This window comes from Epinephelus moara, chromosome 18, assembly GCF_006386435.1.
Source record: "Epinephelus moara isolate mb chromosome 18, YSFRI_EMoa_1.0, whole genome shotgun sequence".
NCBI lineage: Eukaryota > Metazoa > Chordata > Actinopteri > Perciformes > Serranidae > Epinephelus > Epinephelus moara.
The window spans coordinates 25,810,149-25,833,777 of NC_065523.1; the positions used below are offsets into that span (position 1 = coordinate 25,810,149).

At 41.9% G+C, this 23,629-nt stretch overlaps 2 protein-coding genes across 7 annotated transcripts in view; one reads left to right on the forward strand and one right to left on the reverse strand.

The window, feature by feature from the left end:
* The window catches only part of arhgap17b (Rho GTPase activating protein 17b), a 39,396-nt gene extending 20,388 nt beyond the window's left edge, over positions 1-19,008 (forward strand). The window contains exons 5-21 of one of the 5 annotated variants that reach the window (XM_050068496.1): positions 5-116; positions 410-486; positions 1,777-1,879; positions 2,292-2,360; positions 2,511-2,592; positions 2,700-2,827; positions 5,067-5,178; positions 5,261-5,342; positions 5,503-5,583; positions 7,788-7,901; positions 8,002-8,093; positions 8,798-8,936; positions 9,773-10,063; positions 10,678-10,799; positions 12,221-12,628; positions 15,556-15,601; positions 17,678-17,792. In XM_050068496.1, coding sequence (XP_049924453.1) covers positions 5-116; positions 410-486; positions 1,777-1,879; positions 2,292-2,360; positions 2,511-2,592; positions 2,700-2,827; positions 5,067-5,178; positions 5,261-5,342; positions 5,503-5,583; positions 7,788-7,901; positions 8,002-8,093; positions 8,798-8,936; positions 9,773-10,063; positions 10,678-10,799; positions 12,221-12,628; positions 15,556-15,563 — 2,020 coding nt within the window. In that variant the 3' untranslated portion in view covers positions 15,564-15,601; positions 17,678-17,792. Of the gene's footprint in view, positions 1-4; positions 117-409; positions 487-1,776; positions 1,880-2,291; positions 2,361-2,510; positions 2,593-2,699; positions 2,828-5,066; positions 5,179-5,260; positions 5,343-5,502; positions 5,584-7,787; positions 7,902-8,001; positions 8,094-8,797; positions 8,937-9,772; positions 10,064-10,677; positions 10,800-12,220; positions 12,629-15,555; positions 15,608-17,677 lie in introns of all 5 variants that reach the window. The other 4 variants (XM_050068497.1, XM_050068495.1, XM_050068494.1 and 1 more) reach the window with 4 other exon arrangements.
* A 149-nt stretch (positions 19,009-19,157) lies between these two features.
* Positions 19,158-23,629, reverse strand: part of slc5a11 (solute carrier family 5 member 11) — a 13,599-nt gene continuing 9,127 nt past the window's right edge. For both annotated transcript variants that reach the window (XM_050068499.1, XM_050068501.1), the window contains exons 11-16: positions 22,070-22,177; positions 21,814-21,964; positions 21,060-21,228; positions 20,228-20,443; positions 19,846-20,011; positions 19,158-19,729 (exon numbers count right to left, since the gene is read on the reverse strand). In XM_050068499.1, coding sequence (XP_049924456.1) covers positions 19,497-19,729; positions 19,846-20,011; positions 20,228-20,443; positions 21,060-21,228; positions 21,814-21,964; positions 22,070-22,177 — 1,043 coding nt within the window. In that variant the 3' untranslated portion in view covers positions 19,158-19,496. The remainder of the gene's footprint in view (positions 19,730-19,845; positions 20,012-20,227; positions 20,444-21,059; positions 21,229-21,813; positions 21,965-22,069; positions 22,178-23,629) is intronic.

Consider the following 23,629-nt stretch of genomic DNA (forward strand, 5'->3'; position numbering starts at 1 on the left):
GCAGCAAGATGATGGATGTGTGTGGGGAGGCTGAGAGCAGGTTAGCGACTGAACTGATGCAGCATGAAGTTCAGCTCGAGAGAGACATCCTGGATCCTCTCAACCAGCTGGCAGAGGTAAAAACACTGCAGCTCTCTCCATACTGTAGTGTTCACTTATGGCCTTCGTGTACCTGTAATTAAATAGTAAATGTGTATTTTAAGGCAAATTACTATTGACTGAAACACTGAGTGAGCTTGTACAGGATCTGCACACAATCTTTAATCTCACGGTTGTGCCAAATTCAACATGGCCTCTAGTATCTTTTTGTGTTATATTATTCTGCATGATTGATATTGACAAAATGTTCTCACGGGAAAAGTGTCAGTGTTGACTGCTGTACTCATAATCCTCACTGTTTCTCCCACAGGTTGACATTCCCAATATACTAAAGCAGAGAAAACAACTCGCTAAGCTGGTTCTGGACTATGACTCAGCCAAAACGAGGTACACTGGATTATAGTCTTTATTTAGCCCCATCATTTTCAAATGTTAACTTTAGTTTTTGCATGTCTAGGGTTAGGGTTTTGTGACTGTTGTCGTAGATCTTTGTGATCTTGGTGGATTTCGATTTTCTTTCTGTCTAAGAACGGAAATTGACAGCACACACAAACGATTTTTTAACTTTTCTTTTGAGGAAAATGTAATTTTATTATCATAATAAAACACTGGGGATTGAATAACTTTTCCATCAAATGAGAAAGGGCTCCAGGCTACTGGACAGAGCTTTTATTGTACAAATTAAGTCCAACTGAAAATTAATTCCACTTCATCTAACATGTTAAAAGGCAACAGGTACAACAGATTTATTTATGCTCAAACAAACCATTTGCATACAAGAGAACAGGGCCTAATTGAGTCAAGTATTTATATCTATTTAATGTTATGTATTTATTAGAGATCCAAAATAATATCATGTCATCAATGAAATATTGGAATCAGCCAACATAATGATGATATCGGTACATCATCGGTATCGGTCATTATCGGCTTTAAAATGAATCGGCTAATGTGCTTTTCTTATTTTGTACAAGAAATGAATATTACACACATTAAAACAAAGCATTTTATTTCACATCTCCGACTACTGGTGGGCCATCACGATAAGAGTATGCATGCATAATATGATGATAATTCCACTACAGAAGAGACTTGATGATCACTAAATTTAGGTGGGGAAAAAGTGGATATATCAAAATCGGTAGCGGTTATCGGACAAAAAATTGTGATATATCGGATATCGACAAAAAATCCAATATTGTGCATCCCTAGTATTTATTTGTACAACACACTTTATCAGTCAGTATTTACGAGAATGTAAAGATGTGTGTACAGTAGGCTATATATATTAACTCCCACGGCTGCAGCGAGCAGCGTCTCCTCTCCTCCTGCCTGCCCCACACTGTTAACAGCGTAAGAAAAGGAAAGACCCTGCACTGCTGGAAGAGGAGCTGCTCACTGCCATTACTCTAATTAAGTTACTAAATTTGTCACTTGTCGCTTTCTAGAAATAAAGTCACTAAGAGGGTCTGAAAAGCTGCTAATGAGGGGGTGTGACAAAGTGTTGGTATTTGACGACCTTGGAATGAGAACGGGTAACAACAGTTGCGGACGGTCAAGCTGGAAATCAGGCAATTCTGGTCATCAGCCAAGGAACCAATGAAAAAGTTTTAAATGAAACCCACTCATGTTTACTGTACACATGCCTAAATGTCTAAATCACGTCTTGGTCTACAGGTGGTACCAGGCAACAAAGTCCAACAACCAGGCCATGGCAGCTAAGGCCGATTCTCTCAAAGACGAGATGGACGAGGCTCTCAACAAAGTAGAAATATGCAAGGTAGGTTTGCTTTAAATCTCTCCTGCAATGCACACTTGTCTGAGTTCTTACTTGAAGTGCAGTTTCTGCAGCTGTCACACACATAACAGTTCGTTACCAGCTGTGGTGTAGGTATGCTGTATGCACAGTATTTAATCAAGGCATGTGTAGTGTAATGGCTGTACATTCCAGCTGGGGCCTCTTCCTCAGGTTAAGATCATATCTTATGAACTGGCTAAACAAAGGAAGCCTTGTAACAGGAACAAACACACTACGCACATTATTAGGGCCACGTAATTAAAGGTCATTGCTGTGTCATCTTGAGGTCGTCGGCACCTTTTATGAAAAGTTTCTGTGCAAGGTCAAGTATAAGGTTTAAAGTTGCCATAATGTTTGCCATGTATGGAAATATATCTGTATTTTCCTCCTACAGGACCAGCTCTCTGCAGATTTGTACAACTTTGCTTCCAAAGAGGGAGATTATGCACGCTATTATGTCATGGTGAGTGCACCTCAGTTTAGTGTAACTGACCTACAACTGAAATGGAAATGTCATGCAAATACGGTCCACTCCACTGTAACTGTATTTGCTGATGCAGTATGAATGCTGTGTGCCAAAGGTTTGTTTGAATGAGCTGTGATTTTATATCAGTTATTAGAGGCCCAGGCAGACTATCACAGGAGGTCTCTGGCAGCTCTGGAGGCAGCTATACCAAATATCCAAATACAGCAAGGTAAACAGCAAGACATTAAATCTGCACACATTATAACAAACATAACCTTTGGACAGAAATGCTGCCACACACTCAGATAAATATAAAGACACTGGCCTCTCTCCTAGACACATGGATGGAGAAGCCGGCGTTCGGCACGGCTCTGGAGGAGCACCTGAAGAGGAGTAACCGAGAGATCGCTCTGCCCATAGAGGCCTGCGTCATGATGCTGCTGGAGACCGGCATGAAGGAGGAGGTATGGACAGAGAGATAGTGTCAGCACCAAGGTTATTATAGACAGCTAAAGCTAAAAACTAAAACTATGTGAGAAAAAAAGTTAATCGGAAAAAGTACTTCAGCTTTGGACTCTTGGGATGGGATGGGAGAGCAGATATTGGACGAGGTGTGACATAAAGCTATTCAAAAAATGTATTCATCTTCTATCTGTTTGAGACACACTGTTGTTCAATTTAAGATTGTACACTGACTCCACTGGTCCAGAGCTCGTTTGGCTAAGATTAGCAGTGATATTGATCCTATGTGTGACAGGTGAAAACAGTCTTCAGCCACAGTATGTCACATGTTCTGGTCATGTCTGAAACTATTTCATTTCTGAGATTTGATATTTAAAACTTATTCAACAATGTTTGGACTGTCATAACAATATTTGGAGTAGCTCCTCTAGATGTTAATTTAAGTAGAGCCCAAGCGGACATTGTCTCTTTCTGCTCACTTCTGGCCAGAAGGCTCATCCTGTGTAAATGGAAGGACTCTTCACCTCCAACATATGGACATCGGATCAAGGATGTTATGCATTATTTACAATTGGAGAAAATCCGTTGTTTTATTAAAGGATCAACTGCACGCTTCTTTGCCACCTAGCAGCCATTTTTAACTTTTGTGGCAAATATGGAAGCTGAAAACTTAAATAACTAGAAAAGCACTCAGAGAGTGCAGGCCTCCGCCAAGTAGGTGATATTCCCTCCCCCTCTGCATCAGATTTTGCAGCCTGCATCACAATTAGGTTATTTGCATCACTATCATTATTATTAGGTTATATATGCCTTCACCATGGAGACACTGTGGTGTATTTATTTCATTTTTATTTTGTACCAACACAGAATATATGTTTTTTTGTATTTTTCACTTTCTTTTTTTTCCAACACAGACTTCCAACTTTAAAATTACAACAATATTTAGCAAGTAGAACAAGACGTGCTTTCCGGCCACCCGTGCTATTTTCACCGTCTTTAGAAATTGGAATTGCTGCTGAGGCTGTCGGACAATAGATTTTATTTATTATTTTATCCACTTTGCTTCAACCGATCACCACCAAAATTGTATCATCTGTTCCTTGTCCCATTATCCACCTTTCCCGAAAATTTCATCAAAATCCATTCATAAGTTTTTGAGTTATTTTGCAGACAAACAAACAAACAAACAAACAAACAGACCAGCGCTGGCGAAAACATAACCTCCTTGGTGGAAGTAATTAAATAAAATTAAATAATTGTTTAAATTTACTTTTATAAATATATACTTTTTAATAATTTTTTATTTTGTGATTTATTTATTTTTTTTCCTTTTTTAAAAAAAAATTAGATTACCTTTGGCTGGTTTGGCTTTCTATCTTTGTTTGTTTCTATCTTTGGGGCATGGCTACGTTGTGATTGACCGGTCACTATTGAGGCAGTGTCCTCAAGTTCTCAGTCAGATCCATCCCTTGCTCCTCCACCAAATATGGTCACTTCTGGCTCCAAAAAACTAAGACAGCGACGGCCAAAATGCCAAACTCAATCGAGGCTTCAAAACAGGAGTCAGTAGTGGCTACATCCACTTCTTTTATACAGTCTGTGTCTTTGCAGAAGAGCAGCGGAAACTTTGGTAAAGTAGGGCAAAGTTGAGGCTTAAATAACCAGAATTTGGACATAAATTTGTACTCATAAATCTTCACTGGAAGGAGAGGTGGGTCATGAGGACTGCTCTCTAGAAATGATGGCACCCACAGACTGGAAACATCCGTGGCCAGCTTGTGGTCAGTTAGGCTTGAGGCTGCGGGAATAAGCACTGTGTAGTGTGTGTGTGTGTGTGTGTGTGTGTGTGTGTGTGTGTGTGTGTGTGTGTGTGTGTGTGTGTGTGTGTGTGTGTGTGTGCGCAGGCATCTGTTATGCATTAGTATATTCGCTATTGGACTCTTCAGATGTAACCGTATCACTAGACTCCCCAAGGAGGACAATTTTATTAACGGAAATAAAACTCTTGCTCTATGTCTGTCTGCTACTCATCCCGAAAGAGCCACATCTCTAATGGTAACAAGAACAATTCCTGTCATGACTTTCTCAGTCATTTGCTAGATAGTACACTTTGTTTGCTTTACTTCTTCTTTCCTGTCACCAACCCAGACTTACTTCCTTAATTTTAGGATTGAAACCAGTCACCTGTACCTGTCTGAGAAAAAAGCACATTCAGCCATTTTGTCTGTATTTTCCTGGCAGGGTCTCTTCAGAATAGCTGCAGGAGCTTCAAAACTGAAGAAGCTGAAAGCAGCGTTGGACTGCTCCACCTCGCAGCTCGAGGAGTTCTACTCTGATCCCCACGCCGTCGCGGGTACAGCGTCTTCTACAAATCCTCAAAAAGTCAAACCAGCTGGTCCAGATCCTTTTCTCATAGCTTTTCTCTCCACACACAGGAGCCCTGAAGTCCTACCTCAGGGAGCTTCCTGAACCTCTAATGACTTTTAGCCTGTACGACGAGTGGATACAGGCCTCCAAGTAAGAAGACACACAGATAGGGCTCTTTTAATACCCTGTAAAACAAACTCACTGTGTGCTAATAAACGTTAAACACACCTGAAGCTGTGTGTGCTCACAGGTCGTCTTAGTTATTCCGATACTTGTGTGACAAGCAAATATCTTGTGTGTGTGGTTTCAGTGTGTCTGACCCTGATAAGAGGCTTCAGGCTTTGTGGGTGACATGTGACGGACTGCCAAAGACTCACAAGGCAAACTTCAGGTAAGAGCATCCTCAGCTAAATTGTATTCAGTTCAGATGATGCAATGCAACGTGGTGTTGCCACAGCGGAGATAGGTGCTACTTTCTAAAAGTGCTACTTTCTAAAAGTACATCAGCCGAAGTGAATGTGAAGTTATTTCTTGTTCCCTTTTTTCACTTTAATCACTGATACTGCAGATTTTAACCTGTTGGAGTCATTTCGTTGCCTTATTAAACATCTTAATACAGCACTCACTTCTGATTAAAACTTCAATACTTCATTGCTACATCAACATAAATCAAAAATTAGCAGCAGCATCTAACGATCTACTGGATTAAGTGCATCAAGTGCATTAAAAACATCTGCCCTACTGCAAAATTATTCAACCTGACAAGTGGCCTGTTATGTTTGTAATGTTAAGGAGGCGGACAGCTTCAGGATAGGTGCTGTTTTGGAATCTGGGTGTTCTGGTATTAATTTCTCCTATGGCCGGTATACACTGTGCGATTTTGGGCTGTCCCAGACGAAAGATGACCATCGTGGGAGAAACGTGGCGAAATCTTTGGTCGTGGCTCTAAAAGGGTGGTCTTACGTCGCACTGTGAGACAGGTTCAAGGACGGCCGTTGTCAACGTCTTGCGACCAAAGATGACCTGAGATAAAATTCTGACGGTGTCAGAAATTTAGGATGACTACCTCACAGTGTGACAGCTGCTACTACCTACAGTACGTCTACTAATCAACCAATAGAAATGCAGCAGGAAATGACGCAATGGTCACCGCAACACCGGCGCTAAACCCAAACAAATGATCGCTTGCCTTGGAGGTAAAACGAACATGACAACAAGGGCTTCTTTCTTCATTGTGTTTGTTTTGCTCATGGACGTATTATCGATCAATTTTTCTCTTACCATGGTGGCGCAGGTGGATGACGTACGCTGATGCGGTGCATATTGACGTACGTCGTAACCTGCGATTCAGTAGTAAACGACCATCGTACAATCTGCACACATCAAACTTGATGTCGTACCAAAGTTTATTAGATCCACGTCACACAGTGTGTCATGCAATAGTCTTATAAGATTGTTAAAATCGCACAGTGTATAGAGGGCTTTAGTCTTTTGTGAGATGGAAGGAAATTAAAAACGTTGTTAGCCAGGTGAGAGGGGTCCTATATGGGCGTAATTTGTAGCTTAGCCTTATAGATTTCCAGGGTGGGAGATCGCATCCAGTAGTTGTAGGTTCAGTCACTTTGTCCAGCTGTGTCCTGTCCTCAGCCAGCATCTTACCAAACCACACTGTGCGGTCCAATATACATATTACCATACTGTATAGACTATGTCCCAAAACATAGTATGTTAAATTCAGTATGCCAAAAATGAAGCCTGTCAGAACCTCTAATGATGGATGACAGCACATTCAAGTGACTATTGACCAGTCGAATAGTAATAACAGGAACATTAATTGTTTACCTGAACAAAATAATCATGAATATAACCAACAACAAAAAGACATACGTATTAAATAACAATAACATAGAAACGCAAAGCTTATATTACGATCGTGAGTATAATATGTGAGAAACTACAGTGTGTACAGTCATTACTATTGCATAACAACATCAGAGCTGCCTCCGTTGTCTCTGGCGGGCTTGGCGAATTGCGTTTTGTCTTATCTCTAAGGTAACGGATATATGAGCAGGAGGGTCAAAGTTCAGGGTGTGATGTTATCAAGTAGAAGTATGTCCTGATAGTGTGCATACTGCATGCAAGAGTATGTAATTTTTAAGGGCAGTAAAAAGAAAAAGTAAGCCATTCGGAAGACACCTGCTGTTACTGTGTAGGTGAGGATGCTCTCCACTGCTGCACCACACCATACCTGGATATGCCACATTCTGCTATGAACAATGTTTCCCAACCTGGGGTCTAATAGTTAGATCTGAAGGGTTGAAGATGTTTTTGAAGAACTGAAATGAAAAGTAAAAGAGGAAATGTATATCTGTCACAGAAAATTATCTTTGTTTTTTTTTTAAGTTTCTCTCAGTTCTTTAAAGAAATGACTTCTTCATGCCTTGCTTTGTTTGAGTTGCTCACAGCTCATATTCACATCAAGGTCATCACTTTGCTTAGGGAACCAATGGCTTAGGAAATCTATTAGCTAGCCTGTAATGAAAAGCCGTTTCAGCAGTTTGGAGGTTTTTAAAGCAGCTCGAGTCTCTGTTTCAGGTATCTGGTGAAGTTTCTGGCTAAACTGGCTCAGGACAGTGAGGTTAACAAGATGACTCCCAGCAACATCGCCATAGTCCTGGGGCCCAACCTGCTGTGGGCCAAGACTGAGGGGTAAGACCTATGTACTTTTACCTCATATTCATGTTGACGTTCGGGGTACAAATTGAAGCTGAGGTTGATGTTCCTCGTCTGTCTGTGGCTGTGTGGTTAGGACGCTGGCAGAGATGGCAGCAGCTACATCTGTCCATGTGGTCGCCATCATTGAGCCCATTATTCAGCATGCTGATTGGTTCTTCCCTGAAGGTAAAACATCTCTGTTTGTTACTGTTGATATCAGGACAGCATTATCACAGAAGCATAGCACCCAACCTCCTGTTTTCCCCCCAGGTTTACCATGTTGGCTCTCTTACTGTTGATGGAGTTAGCAACGTTAGCTGCTAGCTACTGGCTAAGCCTCCTCCATGTTGAGAACTGTGTGGAGACAATGCCACCCCAGACACATTTTTAAAGATTGGTGCTGATCACAAACACATTGAAAAACAAAGAATTGGACAAATTTGAAATTTTTGATCTGATGATGGCAAAGTTATTACAATTTATCCTTTTCTTATGTCTAACAGTAAAATTATTGATCATCCCACACTTGATATTTACTACTGTAAATTATTTCCAAGCATTAGGCCCCAATCAGACAGAAGAGCGCCCCACTACCTTTTTTTGTTGAAGCCTGCCCCAATCAGACAGCACTTTTTGTAGCTTGCCGCGTCTTTATTTTATTACCTTATATTTGTATTGTTGCTAGGTAGCCACCCAATCGCCTTTCCTTAGCTTAACTCAAAACACAAGGCGGTAAAACCGCTTCTTTCTCATTGAAAACAATCACAAGAAGCTGCCCCCAGGCTGTGGAAGCACACTCTGGTCTGATCATGGCCTTAAGAGATCATCTTTACCGCAACTGCAATTTTCATGATGCCTTCTGTATTTGCTCCTCACCTTCCTCCCTCCAGAGGTGGACTTCAACGTGTCGGGCATGTTTGCCATGCCCACCCACCCCGCCACCCCAGATCCCGAACCTGGCCTGGAAAGAAAACGCCCCGGCAGCCTGGTGGGGCAGGACGGGGACAGTCACACTCCCCGTAAAGACAGGTACCTGCCTCGCCCCAACCTCAGCCTCAGCCTGCCCCTCACCCTCCCGTCCCGTCCCAAGACACTGGGCAGGCAGGAGTCGCGGGGCCCGGTCGTGTCGGCCCTCTATGTAGTGGCCAACGAGTCCATCACAGTCACAGAAACACCCACTGAAGATCTGCCCAGTCCAGACTTCAAAGCTGTGCCGCAGCCCAATGTAGCTCCCATGAATCCAGATACTGATAAGTAAAAGAAGGGAATGATGTATTTCTGTGATTTTTGCACCACATTTCTGTTACTGTTTAGGTGATTTCAGCACAAGCTAAGTCAGTTATTTTTTCCTCAAGATTGGTACTGAACATGATGAACAAGCAGACAAAAACAAACCATTTTAAACATTATTTCCGTCTCATTGGGATACCATTTTGTCTACAGCTATAATTCTGGTGTGTTACTCTTGTGTACTCTTGTGTTATCTTCTTTGTTTCCTAATTAAAGCTTAGGTCACACTGTAGGTTGCTGGTTTTATGTTTTGTGTGGGCTTCCTCTGTTGCATTTTGTTTGTATGGTGTGGCATCTGTCTCTTCTGTCCCTGCAGAGATGTCGCAGTTCAAAGTTGTTCTATTTTAAAAGGTCACTGTCATGTGGTTTTATGTCCTTTTTGGGTTCTTCTTTCTGAACTGGTTTGATTGAACTCAGGAAGTGGCGTCTCTTTCTGTCTCCTGCACCATCTCTCTCTGTCTGTCTCTGCTCTCGCTGTTTTTCTGTCTCTGTCTCTCGGTCTCCTGTTCTTTCATTCTGTCCAATGGCGTGTGGTTTGCCTTCCTGAACTCTCTCCCCTCTCCCCCCCTCCCTAGCACTGTTAACAAACAGCCGGAGCCCACTCCACGTAGAGCCAGCACTGTAAATAGAAAGCAGCCACAGCTAACCTCACCCACCTTTCAACCCCCACTGCCCCCTCTGGAAGCCGGGGGTCCTGCCCAGCCTGAGCCCCAGCCCCAGCTTTCATCCCCGGCTACAGAGGCTGAGCAGCCTGGCCTGAGTGGTGCTAGTAGTGGTGGTGGTGTTGGTGGTGGTCTGGGTGGTGGGGTCCAGGTAGCCACAGTGCAACCTCAGATTGTAACCCAGCTCAGCGCAGAGGAGAGCAGGTAAGGAGGAGCGAGCTGAGGTCGCAACAATACTCCACCGCCTGCTCGCAGCCAATCAACCAATCTGGAGCTCACCCACCCTTTGTGTTTGTCATGTGTTTGATTGGTCTTTGAGTTTTCAGTTCCCGTGTCGGACGTCATAAAATAGAAAATCATGAGAATAACAATGTCTATAATGTCCACATCTTTTAAAAATTTGGCTTCATTTAACAAATTAAGAATGTAATGCAACAAAAATCATGTGATGCTTTGATTACAGGCAACTTTTATCCTCCCTCCTGCTTGTTGTGATGATTGACCAGTCTATTTTTAAAGATCTACTTCCCCTCCGTCTTGCCTGCCTGTCAGCGTCTGTCTGAGTGTTGATTGTCTGATTTTGCATGTAACACATCACTGAACTTCTGAACAAACTGATTTTGCATCCTCCTCTCTACACTTGTCTTTAGATTATTTTGTGAGTTATTCCTTGTGTGATAACCATCTAATATAATAATTATCTTCAGAATAGAAATGTTTGTTTTATTCATTGCATGCATTCTTTTAGCACTTCCTTGTTCAAATTGTGCAGATGACATTTTCATGCATTAACATTTGGATTTGTTGTATTCCCACAGCCCAGCCCGTGAGGTCACGTCCACCCCGCCTCCCCAGAGAAATGGTTCGGTCCATCTGTCTGTAGGAACCCCTCACTCTCAGGGCGGATCCAGGGGGCCTAGTCCACACATGGTTCGCAGAGGTGAGAGAATGAGAATTCCTATTTTGATTATTTAATACTATCAATATTGTTAATATCTCCACCAGGCATAAGCCTGTAGGGTGTGTGTGTATCTGTCTGTCTGCAGCTAATCTCACAAACTACTGGACTTATTAGCCTAATATTTTGTGTGCACAGTTATGACTGTATGCTCAAGGATCTCTGTGGTGGTTGGGGTGAATCACTCCACTCCTCTTAACTGGCCAGTATGGGCCGCAAGTTTTCCAGACACCTGCTTGAACAACAAGTCTTACCTACAGTAGTCTGTTATATCGTAGGCAACTGGACTTGTTTAAGCTTCTTGAAGATGTTTCGCCTCTCATCCAAGAGGCTTCTTCAGTTCTAACTGACAGGTGCGGAGTCGTAGGCTTTAAACTCCATGTGGGTGTGAACACTTACAGAGTCGTTGAGGTCACAGGTGAGTCATTGACCTACCCCGCCATCTTGTGTGTCATCAGGGTTAGATGGGTCCAGGTGAGAATGGGTGTTAAGATGTCTGGGAAGGGATCCCAAGACTGTGTTGTAAGTGGGTGATAAGTGGTGTCATAGGCCACCTCCTCTGTTTAACGATTGTCGTTCCAGTTTGACGTAGATGGCGAAACGTCTTCATGAAACTCACACAAGTCCAGTTGCCTACGATATAGCACTTATGATTACCATGACCTGGATGACTGAGAATCTTCACCGACTCGGTTACAGGCCCTAGTTTGGCTTTCATCATGGCTCAAATACTGACATCCAAAGAAAAGTTTGGTCTCATTTTGAACTAGAGCATCTGCAGAATACTTCCATACCAAATATATTATGATCTGCTACATTTAGGCACAATAGAAGATGAAATAAAATATTAATAAAATAAAATATTATCTTTGCCGCCATCTTGACTGTAAGGAAGCCAGTAGGGACAAAGCCACTGGTCGCAGCTGCTGTTAAGTTTTGTTCTGTCCACCATTTCAGAAGAGTGTATTGCCTGCACAATTTTGTAGACTTGGAGATTTTGTTGATTTGGTAATTTTCCCTTGATAATTGTGCTTCTTCCATAAATAAGTTAGCAGGCTACGGAGTTAATTGGTTTCTTTTTTGGTATATGTTAATTGTGTTTATTGTTGTTGAACTGTAGTCTACAGACAAAGTTAAAAGTCCAGTTATGAACAAAATGAATCAAAGAGATCAAAAGACTCACACTGCTTGTTCGTAGGAAAATTTGATCTGCTCTTTGCGACACGCCATGGCTCCATAAAAATGGACAAGGCGTGTATTTGCACTGCAGCACATCTTCTGAAATTAAAGGAAGTGTTGATAGTGGCCACAGTCAGCTTGGGTGGCCGCCTGTTGGAGATCTGCGCTCCACTGATTGTACTTTTCTAGTTAATATTATGATATAATTATGTTTTCCTCCAAAGGCACCAAGAAGCAGGCCCCAGCCCCGCCCAAGCAGTTCAGCCCCTTTGCCTCCCAGCCCAGTAACACCCAGACATCCGGCTCTCATCACCCACCCATCACCCCCCGACGCCACCAAGGCAAAGACAGCCCGATCCACGCCCCGAGCCACCCGCCCCCGCAGCCTCCTCAAGCCCACCAAGCCCAGGGGGAGTCGGAGCCTTCTCCCCCCAGCACTCCCACCCCGCCCGACACTCCGCCTCATGATGGTTCGCAGTCCAACCCGCTGTCCTACCACTCTGGATCCCTCCCTCGCCCCTCCAGGCCAGCGCCCAGGCCACGGCCCCGACCCAGCATGCCGCCGCCCCCACAACCTGCAGCTAATGACAACGGTAATGGCCTCTTTGGCTCCGCCTCCAAGATCATAACAGGTAAACAGTCTTTTTCCTGTGTCTCACAAATCCTGTTTTTCAATATTTTTATACTAAAATACTGTATAAGAAGCAGTGTGCAGTATAAATAGATATTTAAATAACAAAACTGTGAATCACATCTAAAAAAACAGTGGTACACATGGCAACATGAATTAAGAAAGGGCAATAACATTTCAGTCTACTTATACTGTAACAAAATGTTGGTGGAAGAAGCATCTCTCTGTGTATGTGTGTGTTTGTGTGCACAACATGTGTACTGTATGATCAAGTTTTTCCGATGGAAACTCTCATCTAGCTCTAAACAGAGCAGGATCTTTGATCTCAGGCCACTTCTGTAGAGCTGTGGTGTTCAGATCTCAGATAGTGAGTGGTGGAGGAAGTTTTCAGATCGTTTACCCAACTGAAAGTAGCCAACAACAAAATAAAAAAATACACCATTAGAAGTAAAAGTTATGTCTTTAAAAGCCTACTTAAAGGGATAGTGCACCCAAAAATGAAAATTCAGCCATTATCTACTCACCCATATGCCGATGGAGGTTCAGGTGAAGTTTTAGAGTCCTCACAACACTTGCGGAGGTCTAAGGGGAGAGTGGGTAGCAACACAACTCCACCTAATAGAGGCTTACGGTGCCCCAGATTCAAATGTCCAAAAACACATAACTGTCTCTCTGTGCACCGCGCTCACGTGTATGGGCTTGCGCGAGACCGTGAGACATGGGCACCGCATTCATGTGTGTTCACGTGCTTTCGCTGGTCTGCACAGCGAGGCAATTAGAGCTACAGGCTACAATGAGGCTAACAACAGAGTTCAATAGATGTTTTTTTGAACAACTTTTTATGTCGGGGCTTCAGGACACTTGGATCACTACGGACGAGCAGTATGGAGATATTTTGTGGTTTCAATTATGTGTTTTTGGACGTTTGAATCTGGGGCACCGTAAGCCTCCATTAGGTGGAGTTGTGTTGCTAACCACTCTCCCCTTGGATCTCCGCAAGTGTTGTGAGGACTCTAAAACTTCACCTGAGCCTCCATCGGCACATGGGTGAGTAGATAATGGCTGGATTTTCATTTTTGGGTGCACTATCCCTTTAAGAAGTGTTATCAGCAAAATATACTTTAAGTATCAAAGTAGAAGTACTCCTATTGTGCACCATTTTAATGTTGTAGTTGGTGGTAGCTTTATATACTCTTGAGCTGTATAACCCTAAGTTTGTCATATTATATAAACTCATGTTTAGAATGTAAATCATAACCTGCAAAGTAACTAGTAACTATAGCTGTAAAAGAAATGTAGTGAAGAAAGGGGTACAATATTTCCTTTATTACGTTTTAAGAAAAAATCCTGCATTAAAAGATCTTATGTGAATAAAAGTACAAAAGTAGTAGCAAAAAAAATCCCATGTGGATCAATAAAGTCTTAACTTAAATTATAATACATTATTGTAGTTTATTTGTTAGTCACATTTTGTGTTAATAATCTGAATCTGCAACTAGAGTTGTTAAACGTAGTGCAGTAAAAACACAATATTTGCCTCTGAGTTGTAGCGGAGTAGAAGCGTAAAGTAATATAAAATAATAATCAGGTGCAGGTACCTCAAGATCATACTTAAAGGGATACTTCATCCACAAAATGATCAGTTGTATATCAATCACTCACCCCATGTTAAGTTTAATTAGTGAAGAAAATTTCGTGTTACTCATGTCTTCACAGTAATCTAAGAATCCAAAAATGAAGATGAGGTGAAGTAAAGGGGGGGCCGCGTTTAACAACAGCAAAACTATATCAAAACATCAATTTACAAACTCTCACACAGCTCCTGCAGTTGAATCCAACACTCACTGATCCAGTCGTATGCTCAGTACTTCCAAAAAAAGACAGCCATTTCTATCGGGGAACTGAGCTTAAAGTGAAATGTATATATTCTCTCTTCAAAGCCAGACTCCATTGGCAAAAGCAGTAACTTTACAGTACTTCAATGAACACAGGCAGCACTGGTCTACCACTGCCTCTATCGGTTAGCTTGTTTGTGTTACTGTGTGATTTTGTTATTTTTAAGAGTTAGTTTGGATTCAGCAAAGTTGCACAATAACACCAACACTACTAACTGATCGAGGCAGTGGTAGACCAGCAGCTTCTGTGTTCAGTGAGGTAAAATTACTGTTCTTGTCAATGGAGTCTGGCCTCAAATAGAGCACATATAAGTTTCACTTTACTTTCAGTTCCCCATCAGAAAGAGCTGTCTGTTTGGGAAGTACTGAGCATAAATGAGACGTGGATTGTACTCAATGAGTTGTGAGAGAGTTTGTAAATGCATGTTTTGATATAGTTTTGCTGTTGTTCAACACAGACCTCTCTTACTTCAGTTCATCAAGAATTTCCTCTGTTTTTGGATTCTTCTTTTGTCGTGAAGGCATGCCAGAAAAAACAAAGTTTTCTTCATGAATTTAATGTAACATGGGGTGAATGATTATATTCATTTTGTGAGTGAAGCATTCCTTAGAGTAAAGTATTAGCGGTAAATGTACTTGATATCATTCTACTATTGAAGACAGGCAAAGACTAAAGGAGTTTACTGTTCATGCAGTGAGCAAGAAATTTATAAAATGTATTTCTACATGTAATGAACAACAGTGTGTAACGATGGTGCATAAAACAACATTAACAGGAACACATCTCTAGTGATGCTTAACATGGTTTAACACAGTTTCTTCTTCTGTGTAGGCATTGCATCGACTGAAATCACTCGCTGGTCGCCTGCTGATACTGTTTTCAGTATTGTGTGATTTCAGTTTCCTGTCAGAGCATTGCTGTATTTAGCTGTCCGGCTTTTGGTTTCACTGTGGTTTCACTGTCATAGTGCCTCACACACTTAATGTAACTGTGGTGATCTGATGCATGACAGAAAATGTGTAAATATTACAGATGTCTGAGCTGCTGGTCTGCCTGTAAGATGAGCTTTGCAAGGCAGGTAATGGTAAGGATCTGATTGGCTGATGTGTTAGCCCTGCTTCAGTGTCCACTGCATGTCCATGTTGCTGTGCACATACTGTATACATACATGTATGTATATTAGTGTGCATTTTAACCCTGCTGTCTAACAAAGCTACTGTGCTTGCGATCCCTGCACCGTCCTCGATGCTGATGGCTGCTAACATTTTTCTGTCACCAACATACTAACCAGACTTTAACCTGACCATGTGCTGTTTTTCTGTATGTGCATTTTCTTTGTAACGATTAACACACCAAGGATGCTCTCCAATAACTGCCTCCACCTCCAAAAAATGTTACTTTAAGAAGTATTTCACTGCTGGAAAGATTTTTTCATAAAACTAGGCTGTCTAGGCTATATGAAGATGCAAATACTTTTGAAATTGGTGCGACATGATCAGAGAAAATAGAGAAAAAGGACTGTCGTATTTGATTTTACTCAAGAGGTAGATAATCTACAACCACCAGAATGCACTGCGTCACACGTAAATGCTCCCACTGGTGGGTGACGAATGCAAGCTTGGCTGTCTGAAAACAATATGGAGGCAGGCTGGTAACAAATGATCTCATATTACAGCTCAACAGTACACTAAAATATACTTCTGAAAACATTTTAGGCGACGCAGCAACAGAACCTTAGAACCTGCTCAGCTTTACCCATTGATGTATTAAAGCTCTGGATACCAGACCCCAAGTCCAATGAGAATTTCTCGCCCCATGCACACGGCATAAAAGTTTCTAGCCTCCAGGTTTACTTCTGTGTTATGCTGCCCACTGAATATGTGCAGTAGTGTTTCTCCTGCTGGCTGCGCCCACTAGTTCCCGAATAGACTTTACATCATGATGATGTCACAGATTTTTAAATCATTTTAACCCTCTCGAGTAAAGTTTCACAAATATAAAGCCTCCATGGATCAAAAATTCATAATACAAAGAGTCGTTATTGACCTTGCTTTTAGTTAGAGGTGTCCTGTCAACTGTTCTGTAGAAGTCTCTTTTATAAAGGTGGCATTCCTGGGAGCCTGGTTGTACATCCATCTAATCTCAGCTTTTTCACTCCATTTTCACAGTATGGGAAACAATATGGAGCTCACTTCCTGTTCACAAACTCTCTTATTACAGCCAAACAGTGCACTAAAATATGTTGTTGAAGACATTTTAGGAGAGAAATAGACTATACAGTAACAGAATCTTGGTTTATATTTGATCAGCACTGCCTAGTTCTACCATTTGATCCAAGTTTGAAAGAGAGAGAGGGGCAGCGCTTCCTCTTGATCCGCTTCTGTACTCCTTGTGTCCATGGTGGTGGGCATACAAAAATGCAGAAGTACAATCTATAGTTTGAGCAACAGCCCTATTGCCAGCAACAATGTGCCAGATTGACTGTTGTTGTTGTCTAGGGATGTGTGCCCTTTGTGGCAGAGAGTGGGTCCGTCCAATTTCAGTGTGCCAGTGCACCGCTCAGCACGTAACAGCGAGAACCAGGAAAGATGTTTAGCCAGCTGCAGCATCAGTGTCAGCCTACAGGCCAAAAGCCCATGGTAGTTTTCCTAGCTGACAAATAATTGCCTGCACCGATAGTAATGTCCACAATATAATTGTATGTAAATCTGAAAGACATTCATCAGTCCTCTGTCTTATCAATCTCCTTTGGCTAGTTTGTGTTTGTATGGGCCATGTGGTCGTGGTGACATTTACGCCGCTCTTGCTGCTGTTTGGGCAGAAGCGTTTAACTAGAACTTGAAACATGTCATCCGGCGCGTTTTTGCTGGCATATGAGCAGGGAGTTCGGGGTGCTGGTAAGATGGAGGGGAGTTTAACACAGTTCATGTACACATACTATGCACATTGTTATGACACAAAGCTGGTTAAAAATGGGCAAAGTATCCTTTTAACTGGTACTGCAGAAGGATCAATCCTTGGTGTCTTACCGAGTGTGTTAAGGTGGTGCGTGTGTGTGTGGCTATTATAAGTTTGGTTCATTGCTTGAGCTCAAGTTCAAGATGTGTCTGAGCTGATTTATTTGCTGATCTGTCCCCCTGATTTTCCTGCACAGACGGAGGCCTGTCACTGAAGGGGCTCGGGCGAGCCTTCATCCCTGAAGTGATTGCGGACCAACAAGGGGAGAGCTCTGCTGGTCAAGAGCCCGCCGACACCCCACCCCCGCCCCCTGAACCTGAGATCCAAACAGAGTTCACCGCTCTGTGAAGAAAAAGAGGCATCCTCCTTCACTCAGCTGGTCCAAGTCACAGATTTGAATGTTAAGAATTAAAATATCAGACAGGTAACTCAAATGCATCAGTTCACTCCAGCTCTTCGCGCTCCACTCACATGATGTTCAGACTGCTTCTGGAGACAAAAAAATGGCTGCCTTTTGTTCTGTTTTGCTGAGACTAAAACCAGAAACCTCAAAACTCCTGTCCAGCTATTAGACATCATATCAAACTCCCTTTGTTCTATATACTGCTGGGTATTTTAAGAATGGACTGCAGAGCGTAAATGTATAAACATAACCTGAACACATAAGAGCTGAACTCAAAGGGTGCTAAGCTTTCACTCGTCTCCTTGTTTTTTATAAATCCTATCGATACTAAAAGTTCAATGCTGAATGTTTTCGGAGACGGGAATCTGTGAATCTGCTTTTAGCACCACAAAGACTCGACATCTAGTATTTTTTTTATTCAGCAGAGTTGTGTGGAGACATTTGAGTGTTAGCCCGCTACTAATGATCTATTTATCATTTTCCAATTTGTCCGTTTCAGCTGCCTAAATGCGACACTCAGCTTAGAAGGGCTTTACAATTATTGCCGCACACTTCACGATACATACCAGTGTAAAGGACCAAAGAAATGGATATGGGCCAAAGGAAATTTTATGAAAATTTAGAGCTGCTCTGCTTTATCGTGGTTGTTAATGACCAAATATTTTGTGCAATATAACATGCAGTTGTCTTCCAGTGGCGTCCTCTCCACAGCCCATAATTTTCCAGATAGTTTTCCTTCTAGTAAACAAGTAAGGTAGAATTTTATTTTGTTTGCCATCTGAATTTTATTTGATTTCAACAGACTTGATTTACCAAAGCTCAAAGATTAGCTTTCAACATTAAAAGGGATTTTTCTAATAGATTGATTGTGATAAATGTGTTTTCAATACAAAGCTTGTAACCGATCACTCCCACTCAAAGCTCTGACCAAATACAGCCAAATTCTTCTTTGTGTATAATTTTTTACTACAGCTGACAATCTTTACCTTGTTGGGGTGTTTTTCAGCTCTTTGATTGTTTTTTTTTTTTATTTCTTCTCAGCATTTTTATGTTGGCTTTTCTGCACATAATGCATCATACAATGCATCATTACTCTTGATAATTAAAGGTTGTTCAACATTTTACAGCTTCTTCTTGGCAATTATTTGTCATTTTGTCAAAGCGTAATTGTTCCTCAATCAAAGCTCAATGCAAAGTGTGAAAAAGAAGTCACCTGCCATCAGTCATTATAGTCAGTTTGGAAATGTTTTTCAGCTGTAATTAATTCACCAAATGACAGTGTAAATGGAGCTTTTATTAAATTGACTTAAGCATTCCTTCCATGTATGATTGCAAGATTAAGATCCAATTTCAGGCATCAGTGTTGTAAAATCATGCTTCAGATGACATTTGTCATATGATTTGTTTGACAAGTGAAACATGGCAAGTCACCGTGTGTTTTGAAGGAAATGGTGTCACTTAAATTATTTTACTGTCAGTTTTAAGACTGGAGCAAGAAGAAAGTGCAGCTTCTTCTCACACTTAAAGAAAAACAAAACACGTTACAATCTGTACACACCCTTTTCTCCACCCCACACACCATGTGTCCATTGAGAGTGTCATGACCTGCCTGTTAAGCCCAGTAGCCAATGATGAAGGCAGTTACAGAGAGGCAAATGAGGAGGTTGACGTTGATAATGAGTCGTAGCCGTGGCTTTTCCTCCAGAGAACAGATAGCCTGTTCAGGTGGAGGAGGCGTCACGGGATTACCATCTCCCTCCTTCCTCCTCTCCATCCCACACAGCCAGCAGAGGGCAGACATCAGCTTGGACTGGCTCTGGACACTGGACATGGAGGATGAAGAGTCTGGATGGTTCAGGAGGGAAAGAGAGACACTGAATAGTGGAGAGGGTGTGTTCACTGGCAAGACTGATATATTGTCATTTGGAAAACTTTAATGGCAAAGCAGGACAGAGACCCACCTTTCCTGTGATGACATGCTTTTCCATTACTGTTCTCTTCAGTGACTCCCATCTCATTTGTCTGACTAGTGACCATCTCTAAGCTTTTAATGCTGTGTTCCACTGAGAAGACCTGCTCTTTGGGCTCTACTGGGTCAAACCTTGTGAACCAGGTGAGACGACTAATCTGATGAAGGAAAAAATAAAACATGTAAAACTTAACTTACAAGTTTATTTTCCTGTAAACGTTTCAGAAGTAATCAGTATATGTCTGACTGGCACCTAAAGCTGCTCATATTAGTCAGGTGTGAATTATAGCAAAAAGGCAGATGTACTTCTCTGAAAGACCCAAATGATGATACATTGGTCACACTTCAAACTCAGCGTGATTTTGTGGCTTCACCTGCTCCGGTTTGGGCTCCTCTGTAGCCAGGCTGACTGCAACCACCACAACCAGGGTGATGAACGACAGCAGCATGGAGAAGTACAGGTAATGGACGTGCTTCAGCACCTCAGGTCTGTCATCCTCCTCGTAGCACAGGGGTGCAGGGTAAATAAAGTCCAACAACATGCGGATGCAGCCCACCAACAGGCCGACAACCAGGCCCCAGAATGCACCCTGAGCAGAATCACACATGCCTTTAGTCGCAGTTGTTTGAGTGCAGCTTTTATCATCTAATCATATCAGGACTCAAAGAGACAACAGACAATGTTCGCAAAAAGTAAAGTCAAATTTCTACATTCAGATCCAAAAAAAGAAAAACAGAAAATCACATTTAAATAAGTGTGTCTGTAACCACTTAGAAATAAATATCGGGCGTCAGAAGTGTGTCTGTAACCACTTAGAAATAAATATCGGGCGTCAGTGGCTTAGTGGATAGAGCAGGCGCCCCATGTACAAGGCTGTTGCAGCAGCGGCCCGGACTTCAACTCCAGCCTGTGGCCCTTTGCTGCATGTCACTCCCTCTCTCTCTCCCCCTTTCACGCTTGACTGTCCTATCCATTAAAGGCTAAAATGCCCCAAAAAATATCTTAAAAAAGAAATAAATATCAATGCATTATTTCTGATTGTACATTTGGCAGGTGTAGCTGGGAGAGGGAAAATAGTTCCTACATGAAACTGCTCAAAACAAGGTCCGAGGAATATCTTGAGTAACCGGGTCATGATTTCTGGATCATCTCCACAGCTGATATCTACGACACTCAGCAACTCTTGGGAGTGATCACCACCTTACCTTCTCATTAGTCCTCTTCCAGAAGCACCCTGTGAGGAAGATGATGGAGACTGGGGGCTGCAGGTAGGTGCTGATGGACTGGATGTAGATAAAAAGCTGCCCACCCTGACTGGCCTGGACGACGGGAATCCACAGCACGGACACCACCACCAGCACGAGCACAAACACCCTGCAGCACACACATGAAAAAAACAATATCAGTGTTTTTAACGCCGAATAATTCAGTTCAGATCTGCAAAGACATGGCGTGGAGAAGATTTGATCTCAGGACAGCTTGTAGGGAATGGAAAACTGTGCATTTGAACATGACTGTACTGGTTATGAAGTGTGTGTGTGTGCTGGCTAGAAAAGAAAATCTGGTGAAGTCATTACTTACAGTAGGAATATGTGGAAAGAGGGGTTATGGTTTGGGTGAGCATGACAGAAAATGTAATAATTTGATACGCAATATGGTGGATGATTTCACTCACAGAGCATTACAATGCCGTACATGGTTTATACTTTAATTGTAGATGGTCTAAGTGGGAATGAAATTTTCTACATTATGTATAACCCTTTAACCTGTAACTCTAGGCATCAGTGGAAAAAGCATACAGCAGAGAGGCCCACTGTCAAGAGGCTTTTTAAAGTGTGTTCAACTTCCTGACATGTTAAAATTGTGCAGGCTCAAAGTAGTTCTGCAGTATAAAGCATACATGCTCTAACCAGGACCATATTTTGGGTTACGCCTGCTTGTCCACATATGGTCACATACCTGCCCACAATCATGAGTTCCCATTCAGATGCACAGGATCTAAAAGTCTTCCATAGATCCATGGTGAAAATGGTGCTGGCACTGTTGAAGATGGATGTCAGAGAGGACATGAGGGCAGCGATCATAACCGCCATCATCAAACCTCGCAGCCCTGGGAGGGAAAACATACAGAGATTGGCATAAAAGTGAGTCTATGGAGAGTATGTAGCGAGCGAAGGGCAGAACAGGAGGTGTAAAAAATGAAAAAGTCTCTCACCTGTAGGCAGCAGCTCCATGACCAGTTTAGCGTAGGCGGTATCTGTACAACCCACTGGGTTGCCACAAATCTTCTTACACACCTCAGGGTCTGCACACGCCACATCATCTACAAAATATCATAAAGACCAAAGCTCAAATATCCACCATGGGTCATCCAGTTTAATATATTTAACAGCATCGTTTATTAAAGATAAAATATGCAGGATTTTCAAAAACATGTATAGACTCATACAGATGTAACCCATTTCTATCAGTAACAACTAGCTAGAAGTGTTTGATGGTGTATTTTTCTGCAGAGTCTTTGTCCTCTGCCTGTATTCTCTTATTGTCTTCATATTTTCTGTGTTCCAGATGTTTATAGGGATGTACCCCAGCAGCTCTCAGGTGAAGATGGGGCTTTATAAAAAGGTAGCGACCAGGTGACAGACCATAAGCATCCAAGAGACACAACAAAAAAGCAAAAAAATTTCACAGGTAATTTTACAAACAGTAACCGACAATCCTGCATAGTGTAACTTTAAATGTATAACCTACTATGCAGTTTTGATTACTGTTTGTGAATATCATATTCAAACTTGGCCCTTCTTCCTACGCTGCAAGCTGCTGTTGAAGGAAAGCTACATTTACGCAGCAAGCTAACTAAGCTAACCTTCCGGCACCTACCTGTCCAATAGAAAACAGGCCAACTCTGCGTCACTGTTCATCTCCATCCTCTCATGTAAGAAAGCATGTGTTCACTTGAGAAAAAAATATTTGCCCTCTTTTTCTAAGTTTAACAAGAATTCAAAATTCTGAGAAAAGTTTTCATGGGGAAAAAAAATCCTGCTTTTGTTCCATGAATTACTGGAAAAATAATCTTGAAGAATCTCATTTTTTTCTGAATTACAGAGACTATTATCTCTTTCATTTATAAAAAAAAAAAAAAGCAGAATTTGTCTTCTTAAATCAGGGGTAGGCAACCTGCAGCTCTGGAGCCACATGCTGCTCTTTAGACCATCTCCATTGGCTCCCTGCTGTGGCTCTGACATAAAATCAGATGTACGTTTGTCATTGTTGTAGGCCTAAAGTGATCACTGCATTCTACAGTTGTGAAGTTGTGTAGCCTATACATCGAATAAAAAAATGTTTTAACATTTCATCAACTTAAATGTGCGTCATACACCTACTACCTCGTGCCTTTTCCTCTAAATTTTGCTCAACTTAAGTGGCGATGGCGGCCTGGAGTCTCTTTAGCAAGGCTAGCTGTGGATTCCAAATCCAAAAAATGGATAATCTTAGAGGAGTTATAATATATGGAAGCGTATTGCATTCACTTGACAAATAAAAAAAAAATCTGTTTTATTGAGTAATTTTTTCTGTTTTTCGGGGTAATTTTTTCTGAGTTAAAAGAGCAATAGAACAACAGATGCTTTCATTCCTTTCTTGAGAGCTCGATATAATGGAAGCAAACATGACCCGCTTGTTTAGTTTAATCCAGTTTTACTTTGTTTTGGGTTTGAGACACTGGGAGATACTCTTGTCTTTAAGTCATATAGATGGTGTTATCATTAGTTTGTCG